Genomic DNA, 20,321 nt, shown 5'->3' with positions numbered 1-20,321 from the left:
CTTTTTTTTTTATTGTTTTGTTTTGTTTATTTTTGGTACTGGGAATCAAACCCAGGGCCTTGTGCATGCAAGGCAAGCACTCTACCAACTGAGCTATACTCCCAGCCCCCATTCTGATCATTTTTTAAAAATGAAGAAAAGGGAGATCTCTTGCTTACAGTGCTAGAGTTGGAAAATCAGCATTTTGCAATCACGATGACAAGTTCTGGTTATCAGGATTGAACACCACGGTCACTTAACCAAAGAGCTACATCCCCAGCCTTTTTTATTTTGAGATAGAGTCTTGCTAAGTTGCTTAGGACTTCACTAAATTGCTGAGACTGGCATAGAACTCAAGATGCTCCTTACCCTTCTTAGCCGCTGGGTTTGGCTGGCTTATTGGTGCATTCCAGCTGTACATAATGGTGGAATTCATTATTGTTAGTTATTCATATGTGCACACTGTTTTTTTTTTTTTTTTTCCTGGGGGAGAGGTACCAGGGATTGATCTCAATGGGCACTCAACGTCTCACTGTTGCTGAGTCTGGTTTTGAACTTTTGAACCTCGATTCAGTCTTTCAAGCCGATGGGATTACAGGAATGTGCCACCGAGCCTGGCTGATTTTTTTTTTTTTTTAATGTTTTCTTAATGTTTTAGAATTCCATATTGTGCATACTTGTCCTTTTTCCGTGATCTGTAGTCAGCAACAATTCTCAGCTTTTCCTTGTCACTATTGATTGTTTTTTTGCTTTGTTTTTTTATTTTTATTTTCATTATTTGTTGTTTCTAGTTATACATGACAGTGGAATATATTTTGACACACATACATTCTTGTGATTGTACATAAGAGTCACACTGGTTATGTACTCATATAGGAATGTAAGAAAGTAATGTTTGATTAAAATCATTCTACTGTCTTTCTTATTCCCAACCTCTCTTCCCTTCATTTCCTTTGTCTAATCCAGAGTACTTCTACACCCCCCCCCATGTGTGTTAGCATCCACATATCAGAGAGAATATACCTCCTCTTTGTTTTTTTGGGTTTGGCTTATTTCACTTAGCATAATAGTCTTCAGTTCAATGCATTTAATGGCAAATGCCAAAATTTCATTTTTCTTTATGGCTGAGTAATATTCCTGTGTGTGTATGTGTGGGTGTGTATCTGTCTGTATGTGTTATAATCACATTTTCCTTAACCATTCATCTGTTGAAGGGCAAAGGGCACCTAGTTTGGTTCATAGCTTAGCTATTGTGAATTGAGCTTCTATAAACATTATGTGGATGGGTCATTATAGCATGCTGATTTTAAGTCCTTTGAGTATATGCTGAGGAGTAGAATAACTGGGTCAAATGGTGGTTCCATTCCAGGTTTTCTGAGGAATATCCATACTGCTTTCCAAAATGGTTGCACTGTGTGCAGTCCCACCAGCAATGCTTGAGTGTACCTTTTTCCTACATCCTTGCCAATACTTATTGTTACTTGTATTCTTGATAATTGCCTTTCTGACTGGAGTGAGATGAAATCTCAGTGAAGTTTTAATTTGCATTTCTCTACTTGCTAGAGAAGTTGAGCATTTTTTGGTGTTTTTGTTGACCAATTATATTTTTTCTGGGAAGTGTCTGTTCAGTTCCTTTGCCCATTTATTGGTTGGGTAATTTGTTTTTTGGTGTTAAGTATTTTGAGTTCTTATATATTCTGGAGATTAATGCTTTATCTGTGGTGCAGGTGGCAAAGATTTTCTCCCATTTTGTAGGTTCTCTCTTCACATTCTTGATTGTTTCCTTTGCTGTGAAGCTTTTTAGTTTGATACCATCCTGTTTATTGATTTTTTATTTTATTTCTTGCACTTTAGGAATCTTGTTGAAGAATTTGGTTCCTAAGCAGAGATTTAGGCCTACTTTTTCTTCCTCTTACTGCTTAGGTCCTTGATCCTTGAGTCGAATTTTGTATTGGGAGATAGAGGGATTTAATTTCGTTTTGCTACATGTGGATTTCCAGTTTTCGCAGCCCATTTGTTGAAGAGGCTATCTTTTCTCCCAATGAATGTTTATGGCACCTTTATCTAGTATGTGATAACTGTATTTATGTGGGTTTGTCTCTGTGTCTTCTATTCTATGCCATTGGTCTTCATGTCTTGTTTTGGTGTCAGTGCTATGCTGTTTTTGTTACTATAGCTCTATAGTATAATTTAAGGTCTGGTATTTGTGATGCCTCCTGCTTTACTTTTCTTGGTGAGGATAGATTTGGCCATTCTAGGCCTCTTGTTTTTCTAAATGAATTCCATGACTGCTTTTTCTATTCCTATGAAGAACCTCACTGAAATTTTAATAGGAATTACATTAAATCTATGTAACACTTTTTGGTAGTATGGCCATTTTGACAATATTAATTCTGACTATCCAATATCTTTCCATTTTCTAAGTCTTCTTTAATTTTTTCTTTAGCATTTTATAGTTTTTATTGTAGAGGCCTTTCTCCTCTTTTGTTAGATTGACTCCCAAATATTATATTTTTTTCTGAGGCTGTTGTGAATTTGGTAGTTTTCTTGTTTTCTCTTTCAGTTTATCATTACTGATGTTTAGGAACACAGTTGATTTTATGGGTGTTAATTTTATATCTTGCTACTTTGATGAATTAATTTATGTCACTTTTGATCTTGAGAGTCATGGAGAGTATTCATAAGTTATTTTTTTTAATGTCTTAGAGTCTGTTTGCTATGGTCTAATTATTAGGCTAATTATTATTAGGCCCTATATCCCTGATGAAAGGATCACAAAAATGGTGATGCCCTTCTCAGTATATATCACTGGGCTCATGATTGTCATTCCTGGTAATATTGACTTTAATAACCTGGCAGAGGTAGTTTGTGCGGGCTATTCCATCATATAGAGGGGAAATTAGATGAGTGGCAAGATGATTGCATGGTTTTAAATTATTTCCTTACAAATTTCTTACTGGTTGCAAAGAGAGGGGGAAATAATTGTAAAGTAGGGAACTCTGGCAACACACCTTACTAATTAGAATTGATATCCCAAGTGACGGACAGATAGATACCATGTGCCTCCTCATGTGATCCTCTGAGAATACACTATCACCTGTGTTCCAGTTAAAATTCCATAAACTCAGTCTAACCATGTGGAAACATCAGACTATACAAAATGAGAATTTATTTTTGTGATGCTAGAAATCAAACCCAGGACCTTGTACATGCTGGCAAGTGCTCTACCACTGAGCTATATCTCCAGCCCTTTTTTTCTTTTTCAATTTATACTTTATTTGGACTGTGCTGTTAACTTGGTAGTTCTAGATTGCCAGTGACAAGAAAAATTTTACAGGCTTCTAAAGTAACAAGAATACTTAATCTTAGTCTACTTGTAATTTTTAAATGAAGTTAAAAGCATTACTGAGCCAGGCATCAGTGGCACACACCTGTGAGCCCAGCTTCTAGGGAGGCTGAGGCAGTAGGATCACAAGTTTGAGGCCATTTTGGGGATCTTAGCAAGACAATATCTAAAAATAAAAAGATCTAGAGATTTACTTCAGTGGTAGAGCTCTTGCTTAGGATGTGTGTAGTCCTGGGTTCATTCCCCAGTACCAAACAGCATAGCTGTATAAAGTTTAAGAAGTTTGAAGATATAAATTGAGGGAGAAGGAAAGGAAGTAGGGGACAGAGGGAAAAGAAGTTAACATTTGTTGACTGCCTGTTGTAATCTGAGTCCTATGCAAGGTTCTCTAGTCATCATCTTAGTCCTTTGAGCTAAGGAAATGATCTCATATAACAGTTTAAATAACTAACCTGAGGTTATATGGCTGGTAGATGGCATAGCTAGAATTCATAGCTCAGGTCTTCTAATTCTGAGTACAGCTTTTTTATTTTTTATGCCATACTGACTTGTGTTGAAACTGAACTTTTTGGAAAAACCTCAAGAGTTTCTCAATCTTGGCATTGTTTGCATTTTGGACTGAATAATAATTTCTTGTGGTCAGCTGTTCTGTGGATTATGAGATGTTTAGTAGGGTTCCTGGTATCTGTTTACTAGATTCCAGAAGCACCCTTTCATTGTGATGTCAGAAATGTCTCCTGATATTGTCTAGTTTCTCCTGGAGGACAATAATCATCCCTGAGAATCAGTTCTCATTTGGAGAGTTCAGACAAAAGCAGTCAGATACTTTCTTATACCTTTAAGAAAGGAGAGATGGACTCTGGTTAGGAAGACCACATTTATGTAGGTGAGGTAGAGATCAAATTTATTGTTTATTATTAGTCTTGACTTCTGGGACACTCCTCTCTCTGGGTTGTCCTTGTGGGTTACTGACTTCACTTGCTTTGCTCATCTCCCACTGCCTCCCCTTATATAACTTTTTGTTTTAATGACTAACTGTTGGTGTTTATCTTGTCTTCAAGTTAATCTTCCTGGATATTCTTATCTATTTCCATGGAACTCTCCTGTGGGGTCCATTTGGATATATCTAGTTGTTTACTTGGCATCTCCACTTGAATATCTCAGAGTAGTGGTTTGGAGCCCATGAAAGACCAGCTGAATCAGAAACTGGGTAGAGCCCAGAAATCTCTTTTGGTAATCTTCAAGGTGATTTAGATCTCAAAATTTCACCATTTTCTTTGGATGTTATCATCATCCATCCATTTAGTTGCTTAAGCCATAGATTTAGGAGTTTTTGTTGATTGCACCCCTTCCCTACCAAGTTATGAAGAATTTCTATTCCTAGTTCTGGGATATATTTTGAAATTATCTACTTTTCTTCATCTCCTGTACTAGTATGCTAAGGCTGTGTTAGAAAATACCACAAACTGGATGGCTCAAATAAATGCAGTTTTTTTTTTCAAGGTTCTGAAAACTAGCAGTCCAAGATCAAGGTGTTGGCAGGGTTGGTTCCTTTTGAGGGCTGTGAGAATCTGTTCTGCCTCCCTCTTCCAGTCTCTGCAGATTTGATGGCAATCTTTGATGTTCCTTGACACCTGCTTTCTATCTTTGTCTTATTCTCCGTGTATACATGTTGTCTATGTCTAGATTTCCCCCTTTTTAAAGGGTATCAGTCCCATCTCACTCCAGTAAGAATGGCAGCCATTATGAAGTCAAACAATAACCAGTGCTTGTGAGGATGTGGAGAAAAAGGTACACTCAGACACTGCTGGTGGGACTGCAAGTTGGTGCAGCCAATTTGGAAATCAGTATAGAGAGCCCTTGGAAAGTGGGAATGGAACCACCATTTGACCCAGCTATTCCCCTTCTGGGACTATACCCAGAAGACTTAAAAACAGCATACTACAGGGACACAGCCACATCAATGTTTATTAGCACAATTCACAATAGCTAGACTGTGGAACCAACCTAATGCTCCTCAATGGATGAATGGATAAAAAAAAATGTGACAGTTATACACAATGGAATATTACCCAGCACTAAAAAATAACAAGATAATGGCATTTGCAGGGAAATGGATGGCATTAGAGCAGATTGTTCTATGTGAAGTTAGCCAATCACTAAAAAACAAAGGCCGAATATCTTCTCTGATATAAGAGGGGTGACTCAAAATGAGGTAGGGAAGAAGAGCATGAGAAGAAGATTACCACTAAATAGGGAAGAGAGGTGGGAGGGAAAGGGAGAGAGAAGGGGAATTGCACGGAAAATGGAAGGAGACCCTCATTGTTATACAGAATACATGTATGACAATGTGAGGGGAAAAAAAAAAGGGTGTCACATTAGATTGGGTAGAGAGAAGTGATGGGAGGGGAGGGGAGGGAAAGCGGGGATAGGAAGGACAACAGAATAAAATAGACATTATTATTGCTTTATATATATGCATGACTGCATTACCAATGTGATTCTGCAACCTGTACACTCAGAAAAATGAGAAATTATACCCCATCTGATTCAAATGTATGATATGTCAAGATCATTGTACTGTCATGTGTAACTAAAACAAAAAAGGGTATCAGTTACAATGAATTAGGGCTCAAAACAACCTGACTTCCAATTTTGGTCATAGTTTTAGGTGTTTGGGGTTAGAACTTATGAAATTTGAGGTGGCACAGTTCAGCTTATAACATTTCTTCTGCTGTCATCTTGATTTTGGCCACTGTTCTCTCTTGCTGGGACATAATAGCAGTCTCCTATCAGATATCCCTGTTTTACTTGTGAATATCCCCACAAGCCATTCTCTACACAAGGAGCAAAATTGACTTCATATCTGTTGTATCACTCCATTTCCCCCCCATTTAGTAACTAATTCTTTTATACTTAAAATCTAAGATTCCTACCATAGCCTGTAAGTTTTCATAATAATCCTTTGCCTGTTGCTCCAAACTCATCTTCTGGCATTCTTTTTCTTACTACTCTCCACCTATCTTGGTCTTTTTTTCAGGTACTTGAATAGGCCAAGGTCTTTGCTCCTTCAGGGCCTTTGCAGTGATGATACTGCCTCCCCTTGTATAACTAGCTCTTTCTTATCCTCCAAGTCTCTGCTTAAATGTCACTTACATAAGAGAAACTTAAAACTACTGTAACTGAAGTTGCCTCCCTTTTTGAAATTATTGTCTACCTCATCCTTCTGTTTCCATTACATTTTTTTCTGTCATCCTTTCTTCTGTTAGAAACCAAGTAAAATTACTTTGTGCACATCCCTTGTTCATCCTTGTATTGGCCCTAGAAAGAAGAAAATACACCAAAAATATTTGTTGATGAATTTAATCTCAAAACCATACAATACCAAGTGCTTCTAAGTAAATGTTTGTAGAATAGATTTTACACTCCTGTAATTCTAGCAGTTTGGGAGGCTGAGGCAGTTAGGTTGAAGATGGCAAGTTCAAAGCCATCCTCAGCAACTTAGCAAGGCCCTAAGAAACGTAGTAAGACCATGTCTCAACAATAGAAAAAGAGCTAGGGTTATGGCTCAGTGGTTGAGTGCCCTTGGCTTTAATCCCTGGTATCCAAAATGTATGTATATTTAATTTTTATTTTTTGTAAAGATCGAAGTTATTTCTTTATTTAATAACTTTATTTTATTTATTTATATTTTGTGGAACCCAGTACCTCACACATGGAAGCAAGCACTCCATCACTGAGTTACAGTCTCATCCCCTGTATGTTTATTTTCAGGTACTTCTAGTCTCTGAATGATCTGAACCAGACAGATGAGTGCTTTTTCCATTTTGAGTGTTTAGGTTTTTGGGATAAAGGAGCTGTGACCAGTCTTGTAGCTTTTTCTTTTTTTTTCATTGCAGTTGACTAATCTCCTTCAAAATCAAGCAGTGAAAGGAAATGCTCCTGGAGCACTCCTGAGAGCCATCTTCAAAGGTAATGAGTTAATTAATTTTACTTTTGTTTTTTACTGTGTTCATTGCTAGATTTGTTTACCTTTGGCAATTATTGCTTCTTTTACTATTTGAAGGCTACTAGAACATATTCTGGTGTTTCACAGAAGCAACTAAAGCAGCAGTTTCCTGTTTAGAATACTAAAATATTTTATTAAAGGGAGTTGGAGTGTCTACCTGAGATTGTATTGTTGATTTCTTCCCTTTTTGGGGGGGGGTACCAGGGATTGAACTCGGGGGTTCACGACCACTGAGGCACATTCCCAGCTTTATATTGTATTTTATTTAGAGACGGTGTCTGACTGAGTTGCTTAGCATCTCACTTTTGGTGAGGCTGGCTTTGAACTTGGGATCTTCCTATCTCAGCCTTGAGCCCCTGGGATTACAGGCATGTGCCACTGCGCCCAACCTCTTATTCATAAAAGAAATTTCAAAATTGGTTGACTAAACTTTCATGGAAACTTGCAAAATATTTTGTAGAAATACCAGAGAAAAGGTAACGATGGATGATCAGTGGCATTTGATGGTTTATTTGTTAGACAATCCTGGAACAGATTACTAGAACTCCCAATTTGTGACTATATTTAAAAACAGATTTTGGAAAACCTTGCTTTGAATTTGCATGAATTATCAAGTATTGTGGAAACTATCTTTTTAATCATTTTAGTTCTCTTATTAGGTATATGACCAATAACTAACTAATGATGACATTTTAAAAACTGAGATATAAGCTATTTGCTATGGGGCACACCTATAATTCCAGCTACTCATGAAGTTAAGGAAGGAGGATCACAAGTTCAAGGCCAGCTTGTGCAACTTAACTGGACCTGTCTCAAAAGAGCCAGGTGGGGAGCACTTATGTTTTTGTATACCTTTTGGACAAAGACAAGTGCGAAAAACATAGCTTTTGAAAAAAAAATTAGCTGTAGTTGGACACAATATCTTTATTATATTTATTTGTATGTGGTTCTGAGGATCGAACGAACCCGGGGCCTCGCATGAGCTAGGCGAGCACTTTACCGCTGAGCCACAATCCCGTCCCAAAACATAGCCTTTTTTGCAACCCAAAACTCATTGTTCATTTTGAGTTTTGATACATATAAGCAGGACTATTATATCTAAAACAGCTTAATGATGAGATATTGATAACTAAAAAGGATAGTTCTAAGATTAACGGATTGATGAAAAGCACAGGTATTGAGAGAATCTCAGTTACATTGATTCAATATTCCAGTTTTCATATTGTGATAGTCTGATGGCTTTTTTAGAGGCTTTTGTCTTCAGAAAATGATTCATGGAGTTGAAAATATATTTTAATGTGTTGGATCATGTTTGCCTGTCGAATTGGCATATTCCACATCTGCACTATTCCTGAGAGTAATAATAGAAATTAGTATGATTTGAACTCATTGATGTTTAAGGAAGGTTTCAGCAATCGAATCATTATCAGTATTGTCCATAATTCAAGTCAAAATAGAAGCCCCCCCTCCCTGCAAAAAAAAAAGAATGGTGGCATGGCTGATGGGGCAACTAGATTAAGCATTGGTTTTTCTTTTTCTTTCTTTCTTTCTTTTTTTTTTTTTTTTTAGTTGGACACAATGCCTTTATTTTATTTATTTTTATGTGGTGCTGAGGATTGAACCCAGTGCTTTGCACATGCTAGACTAGCACTCTACTGCTGAGCCACAACCCCAGCCCCTAAGCATGTTCTTTAAAAAGGGGCATTGATGAGATGGCAGTAAAGGAATCACAATGAGAAATTCCTTAAATAAAAATTTATTGATTTACATAAGCTGGGTGATAGGGGGCTGAATAAAGCACTTATCTAGCATGCATGAGGTAGTCAGTTCTCCCCCCAAAAAAGAAGAGTGATAATCCATATACTAAAAAAATTTACCTTTTTAAAGTATATAAATTAGGGCTGGGGATGTGGCTCAAGCGTTAGTGCGCTCGCCTGCCATGCGACCCGGGTTCGATCCTCAGCACCACATACCAACAAAGACGTTGTGTCCGCCGAGAACTAAAAAATAAATATTAAAAAAATTCTCTCTCTCTCTCTCTCTCTCTCTCTCTCTCCTCTCTCACTCTCTCTTTAAATAAATAAATAATAAAGTATATAAATTAAAAAAATTTTTTTTGTTGTTGTAGATGGAGAGAATGCCTTTATTTTATTTGTTTTGTTTTTATGTGGTGCTAAGAATCAAAACCCAGTGCCTCACACATGCTAGGCAAGTGCTCTGCCACTGAGCTTCAGCCCTAGCCCAAAAGTGTATAAATTTTTAAAATGAGGTAATTGTCATGTCCAGTTCACCTCCTTAAAATGCATAATCCAATGACTTTTAGTGTAGTCACAGGGTTGTGCATTTATCACCACAGTGAATTTTAAATAGTTTTCATTACCCCTAAAAGAAATTGTACCATTGGTTTTTACCTCTCTACCAGTCCATCCTGGCTCTAAAAAGCCATTTATCTACTTTCTGTCTTTATAGATTTGCCTATTCTGAATATTACTTATCTACACGTTATCTAGGTTGTAGCATCTTATTTTTTTTACTGCCAAATAATATTCCATTGTATATAGCAAATTTTTTTCATTCATGAGTTGATGACCTATTTCTGACCATAACATGTTGCTGTAAACAGTTATGTACAAGTTTTTGTGTGGACACATGCTTTTATGTATCTTGAGTATATATTCAGGAGGGGGAATATTCCAGGTCATGTGGTAATTCTATGCTTAACTATTTGAGGAACCGCCAAATTTTTCAGAGTGGCTGTATGAGGATGCTGATTTCTCCCACATTCTCTTCGACACTTGTTATTAATTATTTGCACTTAAGTGGTATGTGGCTTTGATTTACATTTCTGTGATGTTAATTTTGTTGACCATCTTTTCATGTGCTTTACTGATCTTTTGTATATATTTGAAGAATTGTCTCTTCAAATCTTTTACTCATTAAAAAATCAGATTTTTAAAAAATATTGAGTTGTAATAGTTTTTTATATATTTTAGGTACAAGTCTGTCTTTCGTACTAAGGATTGAACACAGGGTGCTTAACCACTGAACCTTGTCCCCAACCCTTTTTAAAAATATTTTATTTAGAGACAGTATCTTGCTGAGTTACTTAGGGCCTTGCTAAGTTGCTGAGACTGGTTTTGAATTTGCAAACCTCTTACCTCAGCCTCTGTGCTGCTGGGATTACAGGTGTGCAACTATTACGCCCAATCCTTTTTATTTTGAGACAGGGTCTCACTAAATTGTCCAGGTTGGTCTCAAACTTGGATTCTCCAGCCTCAACCCCCTGAGTAACTGTGATTACTTGGGTGCTCCATCATGCCTGGCTATTTTTTTTTTCCTTTTATGGTAATCTTTGAAGCTCATAGTTTTTAATTTTGATGACATCCACTTATTTTTTTGTTTGTGCTTTTGGTGTCATATCTCATGTACCATTACCTAAACCAAGAACATAAAGGTTTGTGCGTGTGTTTTCTTGTGAGAGTTTTATAGCTTTAGCTCTTAACATTTAGATCTTTTAACCATTTCAAGTTGATTTTTGTATGATAGGAGGTAGACGTTCAGTTTCATTTTATTCCTCCACTTAACACTTATCAGTTGTTGCTTGAGCTGGGAGTGGTGGCACATGCCTGTAAACCCAGTGACTCAGGAGGCCTAGGCAGGAAGATTGAAACTTCGAAGCCAGTCCCAGCAATTTAGTGAGGCCCTAAAAGCAACTCAGAGAGACCATGTTTCAGAATAAAAAGTAAAAAGGACAGGGTGACTCAGTGGTAGAGCACTCCTGGATTAAATTCCTGGTACCAAAAAAATTGCCTGAGCCAGGTGTCATACCACACACTTGTAATTTTGGCTATTTTGGAGGCTGAGGCAGGAGAATTGAAAGTTTAAAGTCAGTTTTGTAGTAGGTTATACACATAGGAACTGTGAATATTTTTGAGTTTTGTGCTGCTTTCTCTAGATTGTCTTGGATATTGTGGGTTCTTCATATTTCCATATAAATTTAAAGTAAGCTTGTTCTGCAAAAAAGGAAGTTGGGTTGTTAGAGATATTTTGTTGAATTTTTACATGAATTTGAGAAGCAAAGTTATCTTTTTACCAGAGACTGAACCCAGAGGTGCTTTACCAGTGAGTCACATCCTAGCTGTTTTTCTATTTTGAGGCAGGGTCTTACTAAGGCTGGCCTGGAACTTGTGATCCTCCTGCCTCAGCCTCCTGAGTTATGGGGTTACTGGTGTACACCACCATCAGTGCTATCTTAATTCATATCTTCCATTCCATGAGCATGTGATGTCTTTCCGTTTTTAACATTATAGGGATAAGGAATGGATTGAAGTGTTGTTAAAATGCCACAAAGCTTGTTGTTTTTAACCGAGATTCAACTATTTTTCTTTTCTTTTTTTTAAAAAATAACTTTTAAGGTTTTTTTATATTTATTTTTTAGTTGTAGTTGGACACAACATCTTTATTTAATTATCTATTATTTATTTTTAAATATTTATTTTTTAGTTGTAGTTGGACAGAATATCTTCATTTTATTTTATTTTATGTGGTGCTGAGGATCGAACCCAGGGCCTTGCACATGCTAGGCGAGCATTCTACCGCTGAGCCACAATCCTAGCCCCTCAACTGTTTTTTGGTTTTTTTTTGAGTAGACACTTTCTGGATTATTGGAATCCTTTGCTTAATTTTCAGAGCTCTGGAAGGTTGATTTTGCTTATTTCTGTCAATGTTCCTTTATTGTTTATAGATGAGAGAAATTTCTAGGGTCCTTGTTACTTTGCTGTTCCTATAGATATCACTTAGTGATGACAATTTGAAATGAAGTATATTAAAGGCATTAAATTAGGATTACTGTAGTTTCCCCAAATGCTGCAAGTTATACTAGAAGGCTTCCTCCTCCTGTACTGTATAACAATAATAATAATTATTATTATTATTATTTATTTTTAGTTGTAGATGAGTACAATACCTTTATTTATTTTTAATGTGGTGCTGAGAATTGAACCCCATGCCTTACAAATGCAAGGCAAGCTCTCTATCACTGAGATACAACCCCAGCCCCCTGTACTATGTAATTTTTAAGTTAATAAGTGGAAGAAGAAAAGATGTTATTTCGGTCCCTTTACTTTGGTTACATTGAGCATGTTTTTTCAAAGCCCCTACGTGTTGCTGATAATAATCAGTAGTTTGATAATTCTGTTTCTATAAACTATAAAGCTCTTTGTTTTTCTTATTTACCCTTTAACCTTGTAAGACTTTTTTTTTTTCCTTCTTGTTCCTTACCATATATTTAAAGGTTCTCCCTGCTCTGAGGAAGGTGGAGCACTTAGAAGACGTAAGGTATACACTTGTTGTATCCAGTTGGTAGAATCAGGAGATTTACAGAAAGAAGTAGCAGCTGAGATCATTGGATTACTAATGTTGGAGGTAAGATAGAATTGTTTGGGGATAGTTGTTTTGAAAGGTTGTAATTTGTTGAGGGAGGGAAAACTTTTGTGCCAATCCTAGCATAGTTTCTATTTATGAATAAGAGCTAATGTTAACAAAACAAACAAACAAATGGGTTATGAACCACCTAGGATGAATGGGTTATGAACCACCTAGATGTATATATTACCTTTTTGTTACCCTGAGCATATATCTCCTTGAAGAGCTGACATATTTGAAAACATTAAGGAACTGATGAAGGGTTCTAGCCTTTGAAATCTTTACAATTACAAATATGTAATATAGCAACTTGATTCTGTGAATCTTCTTTTTCTTTTTTTGTGGTGCTGGGGATTGAACCCAGGGCCTTGTGCATTTGAGGGAAGCACTCTACCAACTGAACTATATTCCTAGCCCTCTGTGAATCCTTTATAGGGTCTGTTTTGGGTCTCAACATCAATTCAGTTTGCCAGCAAAGACTTATTACTTAGAAAGAGATATCAAACACTGGATTTCTACTTAAGATTTTCTTTTCGAACTTTTAGGCTTACCATTTCCCAGGACTGATACTGATTGAATTAGCCAATGAGTTTATTGATGCTATCAAAGAGGGCAGCCTAGTGAATGGAAAATCTTTGGAGTTACTGCCCATCATTCTCACTGCCTTGGCTACTAAAAAGGAAAATCTATCTTATGGAAAAGGTAATTTTCTTCCAATTCTAGTGACTTTTTCTCTAGTCAGATTTTTTTTTTTTTTCCCCACATAATCAGATTTGTTTCACAGTGTGTTTTGCACTTCTAGGTGAATTGAGTGGGGAAGAATGTAAGAAGCAATTGATTAACACCCTCTGTTCTGGCAGGTCAGTCTTTGTCATTGATGTGTATAACTTTCTCAGAACTACAAGTGGACAAAAAATGACTATCATTTATTTCAGGAATTTACATTTGTGAGGTTTTTAGGCCATTTTAAACACGCATATTAATGTTCATTTTAACATAGTAGCATTATTTGGAGTCCCAAGATCCTTAAGGCTAAGAAAGTTGTCTTGATGTCACATCTTTCAATTTTTTTTTTTTTTTGGTGGTGCTGGGGATTGAACTAAGGCAAGCACTCTACCAACTGAGCTATCTCCCTAGCCCCTAAAAAAAAAAAATTTTTTTTTTGAGGGAATAGAATACAAAATAATGTTTGTATTCTTTAATCAATTATTGTATTTCTGGGATTCTACCTAGTTAAGACACCAGTATATAAAAAATTCTTACACATGAATATGTTCAACACGGAAACTTATGACCCAAGTGAGCACACCATAACTGACATTTAAGCTATGTAAGTTAAGGTATAGCCACTATGAAATTTATACCTATTAAGAATGAAATATATAAAGGCATATTTCAAAGATGAAAAATTTTTATTATATATAGTTGGTAAAATAAAGAGAATACTAAGTTACATACTACAGTGATTATACTTGAGTATGTTAAAAAGAATAAGAGAATATCCAAGACTTCTTTATGTAAGAGCCGTGATGTAAATTATTTTAGGCTTATAATTAATGTGTCCATCTGTTCTTTTGTTTGGTTTATTTGTTTTGGTACTGGAGATTGATCCAGAGGTGCTTAACACCGAGTCATATCTCCAACCCTTTTTTTATTTTGAGTCAGGGTCTCAGTAGCTTAGGGCCTCACTAGGTTGCTGAGGTTTGCCTTGAATTTGGAGTCCTTCTGTCTCACCTTCCTGAGTTGCTAGGATTAGAGGCATGCGCCACTGCGCCTGGCTTGTTTTTTTTTTTTTGTTTTAGTTGTAGATGGCACAATACCTTTATTTTAATTATTTATATTTATGTGGTGCTGAGGATTGAACCCAGTGCCTCATACATGCTAGGCAAGTGCTGAGCTACAACCATAGCCCCTGTTTGTTTGTTTTTAATTACATAAAAATTTTATTAAAAATGATTATGTTGGCATACTCCTATAATCCTGGTACTGGAGAGGTTTAGCTAGGAGGATTGCCTGGGCAACTTATTGAGACCCTAAGCATTAATAGTGAGACCCTTTCCTCAAATAAAGGGAAGGGAGTAGTCCAGTGGTAAGGTGCCTATTCAGTATACGTTATATTTTATATTTTTCATTTTCATTTAACATATCTGTTTATGTCAGCATGTAAATACAACTCTGAATTCATTGTAGTGATTTCATAGTATTTTAATATATTATTTGATTAATGTTTGATTGTTGGATTATTTATTTCTATTTTTATACATCTAGATGACCTTTTATAAGCATGTATATGGAATGTATTTCAAACAGTAAGTTGGGTGGGTTTGTGGTTATGTGCATTTTTAAAGTTGATAAGTATTATCGACTCCTACATTCCCTAAAATAGTATTTGAATAGTGTTTATTTTCCATAATCTCACCAATACTGGGTGTCATGAATTTTGTTTTGGTTTTTATTTTTTGATTCTGGGAATCAAATCTCATCAAACTTTGGTTTTCTAAGTCTGATAAGTTAAAAACTGACACTTAAATCATTGTTCTAAATGGTATTTTAAAAATCTTGGTTTCAAGTGTTGCAAAATTAAACTTGAAATGTCCCTAATTTTGTTTTACCTCTTCACTAGTTTTACAAAATTAAGTATAAATAAGTTAAAATGAAATAAATTCATGTTCTTTGTCATTTTCTTTAACCAGATGGGATCAGCAGTATGTAATCCAACTCACCTCCATGTTCAAGTAAGAATCATTATTCCTTTTTCTCTTTATCTTCTGCTTTGTGATCTTACCTGCTAGAAATTGAAAAACAGCAAGCTCAAAGGTCACTATCCTCTGAGTAAGCATATTGGTACCTCTTGTTTTCTTTTAAGGAATTCTCTCCCCCACCTCCTCTTTCATTTTTTTTGGTACTGAGGATTAAACTCGGGGACACCCAACCACTGAGCCACATCCCTAGCCCTATTTTGTATTTTTTATTTATAGACAGGGTATCTCTGAGTTGCTTAGCGCCTCACTTTTGCTCAGGCTGGCTCTGAACTCATGATCCTCCTGCCTCAGCTTCCCAAGCCACTCGGATTACAAGTCTGCACCTCCATGCCCAGCTCCCCCACCTCCTTTTTGACTTTAGTTTTCTTTCATCTTCTTGGAACAGGGTCTTGCTGTGTTGCTCAGGCTGTCCTCCAACTCAGATCCTCCTACCTCAGCCTCCAGAGTAGTTAGGATTACAGACACACACCCTCATGTCCAGCTTAATTATTTAATGTAATACTGATTTTTTTTTTCCAAGATGACTTTGTTTAGGAAAAGTTATTGGTTCCCTTAAAGATTCTTTATAAGAGAAAAATCAAAAGGAATAATTATAATATTCTAAAATTTTCTTTATTTCTTGCTCCCAAATTTTGTTTCTTAAGAAAATGTTTAATGGAATTTTAGCACTGAATTGAATTTCTAAAAACAAGGCGGTTGAGTTCTGGCTAGAGCCTTTGAAATTTTGATCTATAGGGATGTCCCTCTGACTCCAGAAGAGGTGGAATTTGTGGTGGGAAAAGTGTTGAAAATGTTCTCCAAGTTGAATCTTCAAGAAATACCACCTTTGGTCTATCAGCTTCTTGTTCTCTCTTCAAAGGTATTTAAAAAAAATTGATTTCTCTTTTATTTTGGTGGTTTGAACCAATTATCACCATTCAGCTTTTTCACACTGCTGATTATGTACTAGGCCATAGCTGTTTTGTTTTTATGTGTGGTGATTTAGTTTAGTAAAAAGATCATGTTCCTCGGGCAAAGAAAACATAGTTATTTCTGCCATTAATATGTTTTCTTTTTAGTAGCAAAAGAAAGAGATTTCAGAAAGGGTTAACTATAGGCCCCTTAAAGTCAGACACTAAGGTATTTTAAATTCTGTTTAAACCTATGATTCTAGGTTGAGGTTTATTTAAGTAAATCTGTATTTTATAATCCTTTAGGTTGAAAAGTACTTTTTTTGCAGTGCTGAGGCCCTAGTGCATTTGAGGCAAGTGCTGTATCACTGAGCTATGTCTCCTACCACTACATCCTCAGACCCTTGAAAAGTACTTTGATTTAGCATGGTTATTTTATCCTTAAATTAGAAGAATTTATCTCCCCTATCCTCCTAGGGAAGCAGGAAGAGCATTTTGGATGGAATCATAACCTTCTTCAATGAGCTGGATAAGCAGCACAATGAGGAAAAAAGTGGTGATGAGTGAGTAATATAGACAAATAGATAAAAATATTATTTTTACAAATTCATCTTATATATTTTAATTTCTTTATTGTTGCCTGTTGCCTTCTTTTTCATGTCCTTTCTTTAGAACCTCAGCACTGAATTTTTGTAGTCCTCTCCTAGATAATAATAAAGAGAAATTAAGAAAATATGATAAATAATTAAGAAAATGCAGTGTCTTCAGTTCTCTAATTTGTTACCTTCCAGAAAAGTAGCAATAATTGTCCTCTAACATGTAGGTTTAAAACCTATATATTATTAAATGTCTACTCTGTGCCACAAAGTTATTTGATCTGTGGTCACACTAATGAACCAGTCAAACAAGTTCCTTGCTCTTATTGAGCTTACATTTTAGTGGAAAGAAAACAGAGTGGAAGATGCTATGAAGGTAATACAAAGGGGTGATGTGATAGTGACAGCATAGTTACTTTAGATTGGATCAAGAAAATCTTTTCCTGAGAAGATGTTATTTTAACTGAAGCCTGAATGATAAGAACCACAACATGTAAATCAGAGAGAACATTCTCAGGTGAAGGAATAATACAAAAGCAGTGACATATATAAGAGGGTTTTTTTTAAGTTGTTGGATCTGTATTTAATTTATTTATTTATATGCAATGTTGAGAATTAAACCCAGTGCCTCACACATACTAGGCAGGCACTCTACCACTGAGCCCCTGTTTTTGTTTTTGTTTTTTGGCAAGCATTTGTAGAGTGCTTATTGTGTATTAGTGCAGTTATAAGCACTATAAACCTCACAATGCTATTTTGCCTCATTTTGTGGACGTGGAAACCAAGAGTCAAGAAATTAAGGAATTTCACAGTGTTACACAGCCATAAAGTAGTGGGCCTGAGATTTGGTTTGAAGAGTTCTTTCTGTTAGCTATAGTGCAGTCTGCTGTTCCTCTGTATCATAACTTCTAGTTACTAGGCTTGATCAATTGATTAGAAAGCAGTCTTAGCGAATTAATGCTGACAGTGTCAGGTTTGGGACAGAAAATTAGCTTAATTTTGGTCATTTTAGGTTTGATGTGTATATTAGCATTCCATATAGATATGGGAGCCGTAGTCCTAAATTGTAGAGAAGAGACTGAACTGGAGACACAGATTTGAAGGGACTAAAGCCATGGGATTGAATGGAATGAATTATGTAGGGAAAGTGTGAAGAAAAAGAAATCCAAGCCTGACTCTTAAGCATTCTAAATTTTAAAGGTTAAGCAATAGGGGAAGATGGTCCTGAAAAAAGAATTTTGAGATGAGACCAGTGACGGTGCCCTGGAAGCTAAGAGAATGTGTTTTGAGGAAGTAGTAGTTAATTGTTAAATCTATTGAGATGGGACTTTATTTGCTTTGGCAGCTTAGCAGTTATTTGACCCTTGTAAGAAGAGTCAAGTGGCATTTGAGGGTGGGATTAAGAGAGGGCAGAAACCTGGTTGAATGGGGTTGAACTGGGAAGACAATATGAGATAAGTAAAAATAATGACTATAGAGAATACTTTCAGTAAGTTTTGTTCTAAAGAGGAGCAGAAAATGGGGCAGTAGAATCTGTTTATCATGCTACTTTTTTCTCCATGATTTCTAATGTTGCATTATAATTACACATGAGATTTGTTGTTACATATTCATATATACACACAATATAACAATATAATTTGGCCAATATTTTGTACTTACTTTGTGCTTCCAGTGATTGTGTGAGTTCAACTTGAGTTGGTCTACTTGTTCATTGAAGCATCTGCATGTCTCATTCTAACTCATCTTACTATTGAATCTTTTAGACTGCTGGATCTTGTTACCGTGCCATCAGGTGAACTTCGTCATGTGGAAGGCACCATTATTCTGCACATTGTGTTTGCCATCAAATTGGACTGTGAACTAGGCAGAGAACTTTTGAAACATGTAAAGGTAGCACCAGACTTTGAATTTAAGCCATTTTATGTCAGTTAATGACAGAAAACAAATATTATAATAGAAGAGCCCTAGGTTGAGAGGATCTCTTTTTTTCACTTTGAAATTGAAAACATGTTACCCCAATCTTAAGCAAACCAGAAATTTTAAAACTTTCCTTTAAACATTCTAGTGCTAGAAAAGAAAAAACTGAGGACTATTCATCAGCAAGATCAAAATCTAATTTTATTATGTGATCTTCAACCTTTTTCCTCACTTTTCATCATTTTTGAATTAGGGTCTTGCTTATTTCTAGTAGAGTTTTGTGATGCTAAGTCGTTCAACATTAGATCTGTGAGGCAGAAAAAGAAAAATTCAGAAGTGCTTTGAATTCTTAAACAAAAGGACACATTTATGTTTTTTCCTCCAACTCTTCTCTCGTCCCCCTCCCTCCCTTCCCCCCTCCCTCCCTTCCTTTCTTCCTTCCTTCCTTCTGTGCTTAACCGCTGAGCCACATCCCCAGTTCTTTTTTTTCAGTATTTCACTAAGTTGCTGAGGGCCTCATTAAATTGCTGAAGCTGTCTTTGAACTTGAAATCCTCCTGCCTCATCTTCCAGAGTCATTGGGATTACAGGCATATGCGTGCTCCATTGCACCCAACTCCTCCAACTTTTTATTTCGAAAATTTTAATCCACAGAAAAGTTTAAACTCTGTAGCACAGAAAGCATCTGTATTTTCTTCATCTAGATTTACCAGTTTTATCTGTCTTATCTCTTTCTCTCTCTCATACACTCCCCCCGAAGTCATTTAAAAGTAAGTTGCAGAAACCATAATTCTTTATCATCTGAATATTTCAGTATGTGCCTCTCGAGAATAAGGACATGTTAACACAATACCATCCTCACATCTGGGAAAATTAACAATAATTCTTTTATCATCTCTAACTATTTATAGTAGCTATATTGTTGAATAGTACTCCATTTTATGGATATAGCAGTTTTGTTTAGCTATTTACCAGTTGATGTAGTTAGAGTTTTTCCTACTGTTTGGCTATTAGGAATCATACTATTTTGAAAATTAAATCTGAATCTTTGGGTGTATATTTCATTTTTCTGGGGTAGAGAAATAGGAGTGGAATTACTGATTTGTATGATACATTTATGTTTAAAAATTGTTTTTGTTTTGGTTTTGGAGTGATTCTGGGGAATTGGTACCAGGGGTTCTGAATCACTGAGGCACATTCCTAGCCCTTTTCATTTTTTATTTTGAGACAAAGTCTCACTCAGTTGTTTAGGGACTCATTAAGTTGCAGAGACTGTCCTTGGAACTTGTTGAACCTCCTGGCTCAGGCTCCCAAATCATTGGGATTACAGGCATATGCCATCAAATCAGGCTTATGTTTAAGTTTTTAACCAACTGCGGAAGTGTTTTCCAAAGTA

At 36.0% G+C, this 20,321-nt stretch overlaps 1 protein-coding gene and 1 pseudogene across 1 annotated transcript in view; both read left to right on the top strand.

Annotated features, from left to right (window-relative positions):
* The window catches only part of Fanci (FA complementation group I), an 81,529-nt gene that overhangs the window by 18,387 nt on the left and 42,821 nt on the right, over positions 1-20,321 (top strand). The window contains exons 4-11 of the mRNA XM_078051181.1: positions 7,225-7,297; positions 12,628-12,758; positions 13,304-13,460; positions 13,561-13,618; positions 15,452-15,493; positions 16,256-16,379; positions 16,888-16,973; positions 18,773-18,899. Coding sequence (XP_077907307.1) covers positions 7,225-7,297; positions 12,628-12,758; positions 13,304-13,460; positions 13,561-13,618; positions 15,452-15,493; positions 16,256-16,379; positions 16,888-16,973; positions 18,773-18,899 — 798 coding nt within the window. The remainder of the gene's footprint in view (positions 1-7,224; positions 7,298-12,627; positions 12,759-13,303; positions 13,461-13,560; positions 13,619-15,451; positions 15,494-16,255; positions 16,380-16,887; positions 16,974-18,772; positions 18,900-20,321) is intronic.
* On the top strand, positions 8,321-8,428 carry LOC120887063 (small nucleolar RNA SNORA40; annotated as a pseudogene).

This window comes from Ictidomys tridecemlineatus, chromosome 5 (assembly GCF_052094955.1).
Source record: "Ictidomys tridecemlineatus isolate mIctTri1 chromosome 5, mIctTri1.hap1, whole genome shotgun sequence".
NCBI classification, from domain to species: domain Eukaryota; kingdom Metazoa; phylum Chordata; class Mammalia; order Rodentia; family Sciuridae; genus Ictidomys; species Ictidomys tridecemlineatus.
The sequence above is the reverse complement of the archived record's forward strand: the minus strand, read 5'-3'. Positions and strand labels throughout refer to the sequence as shown.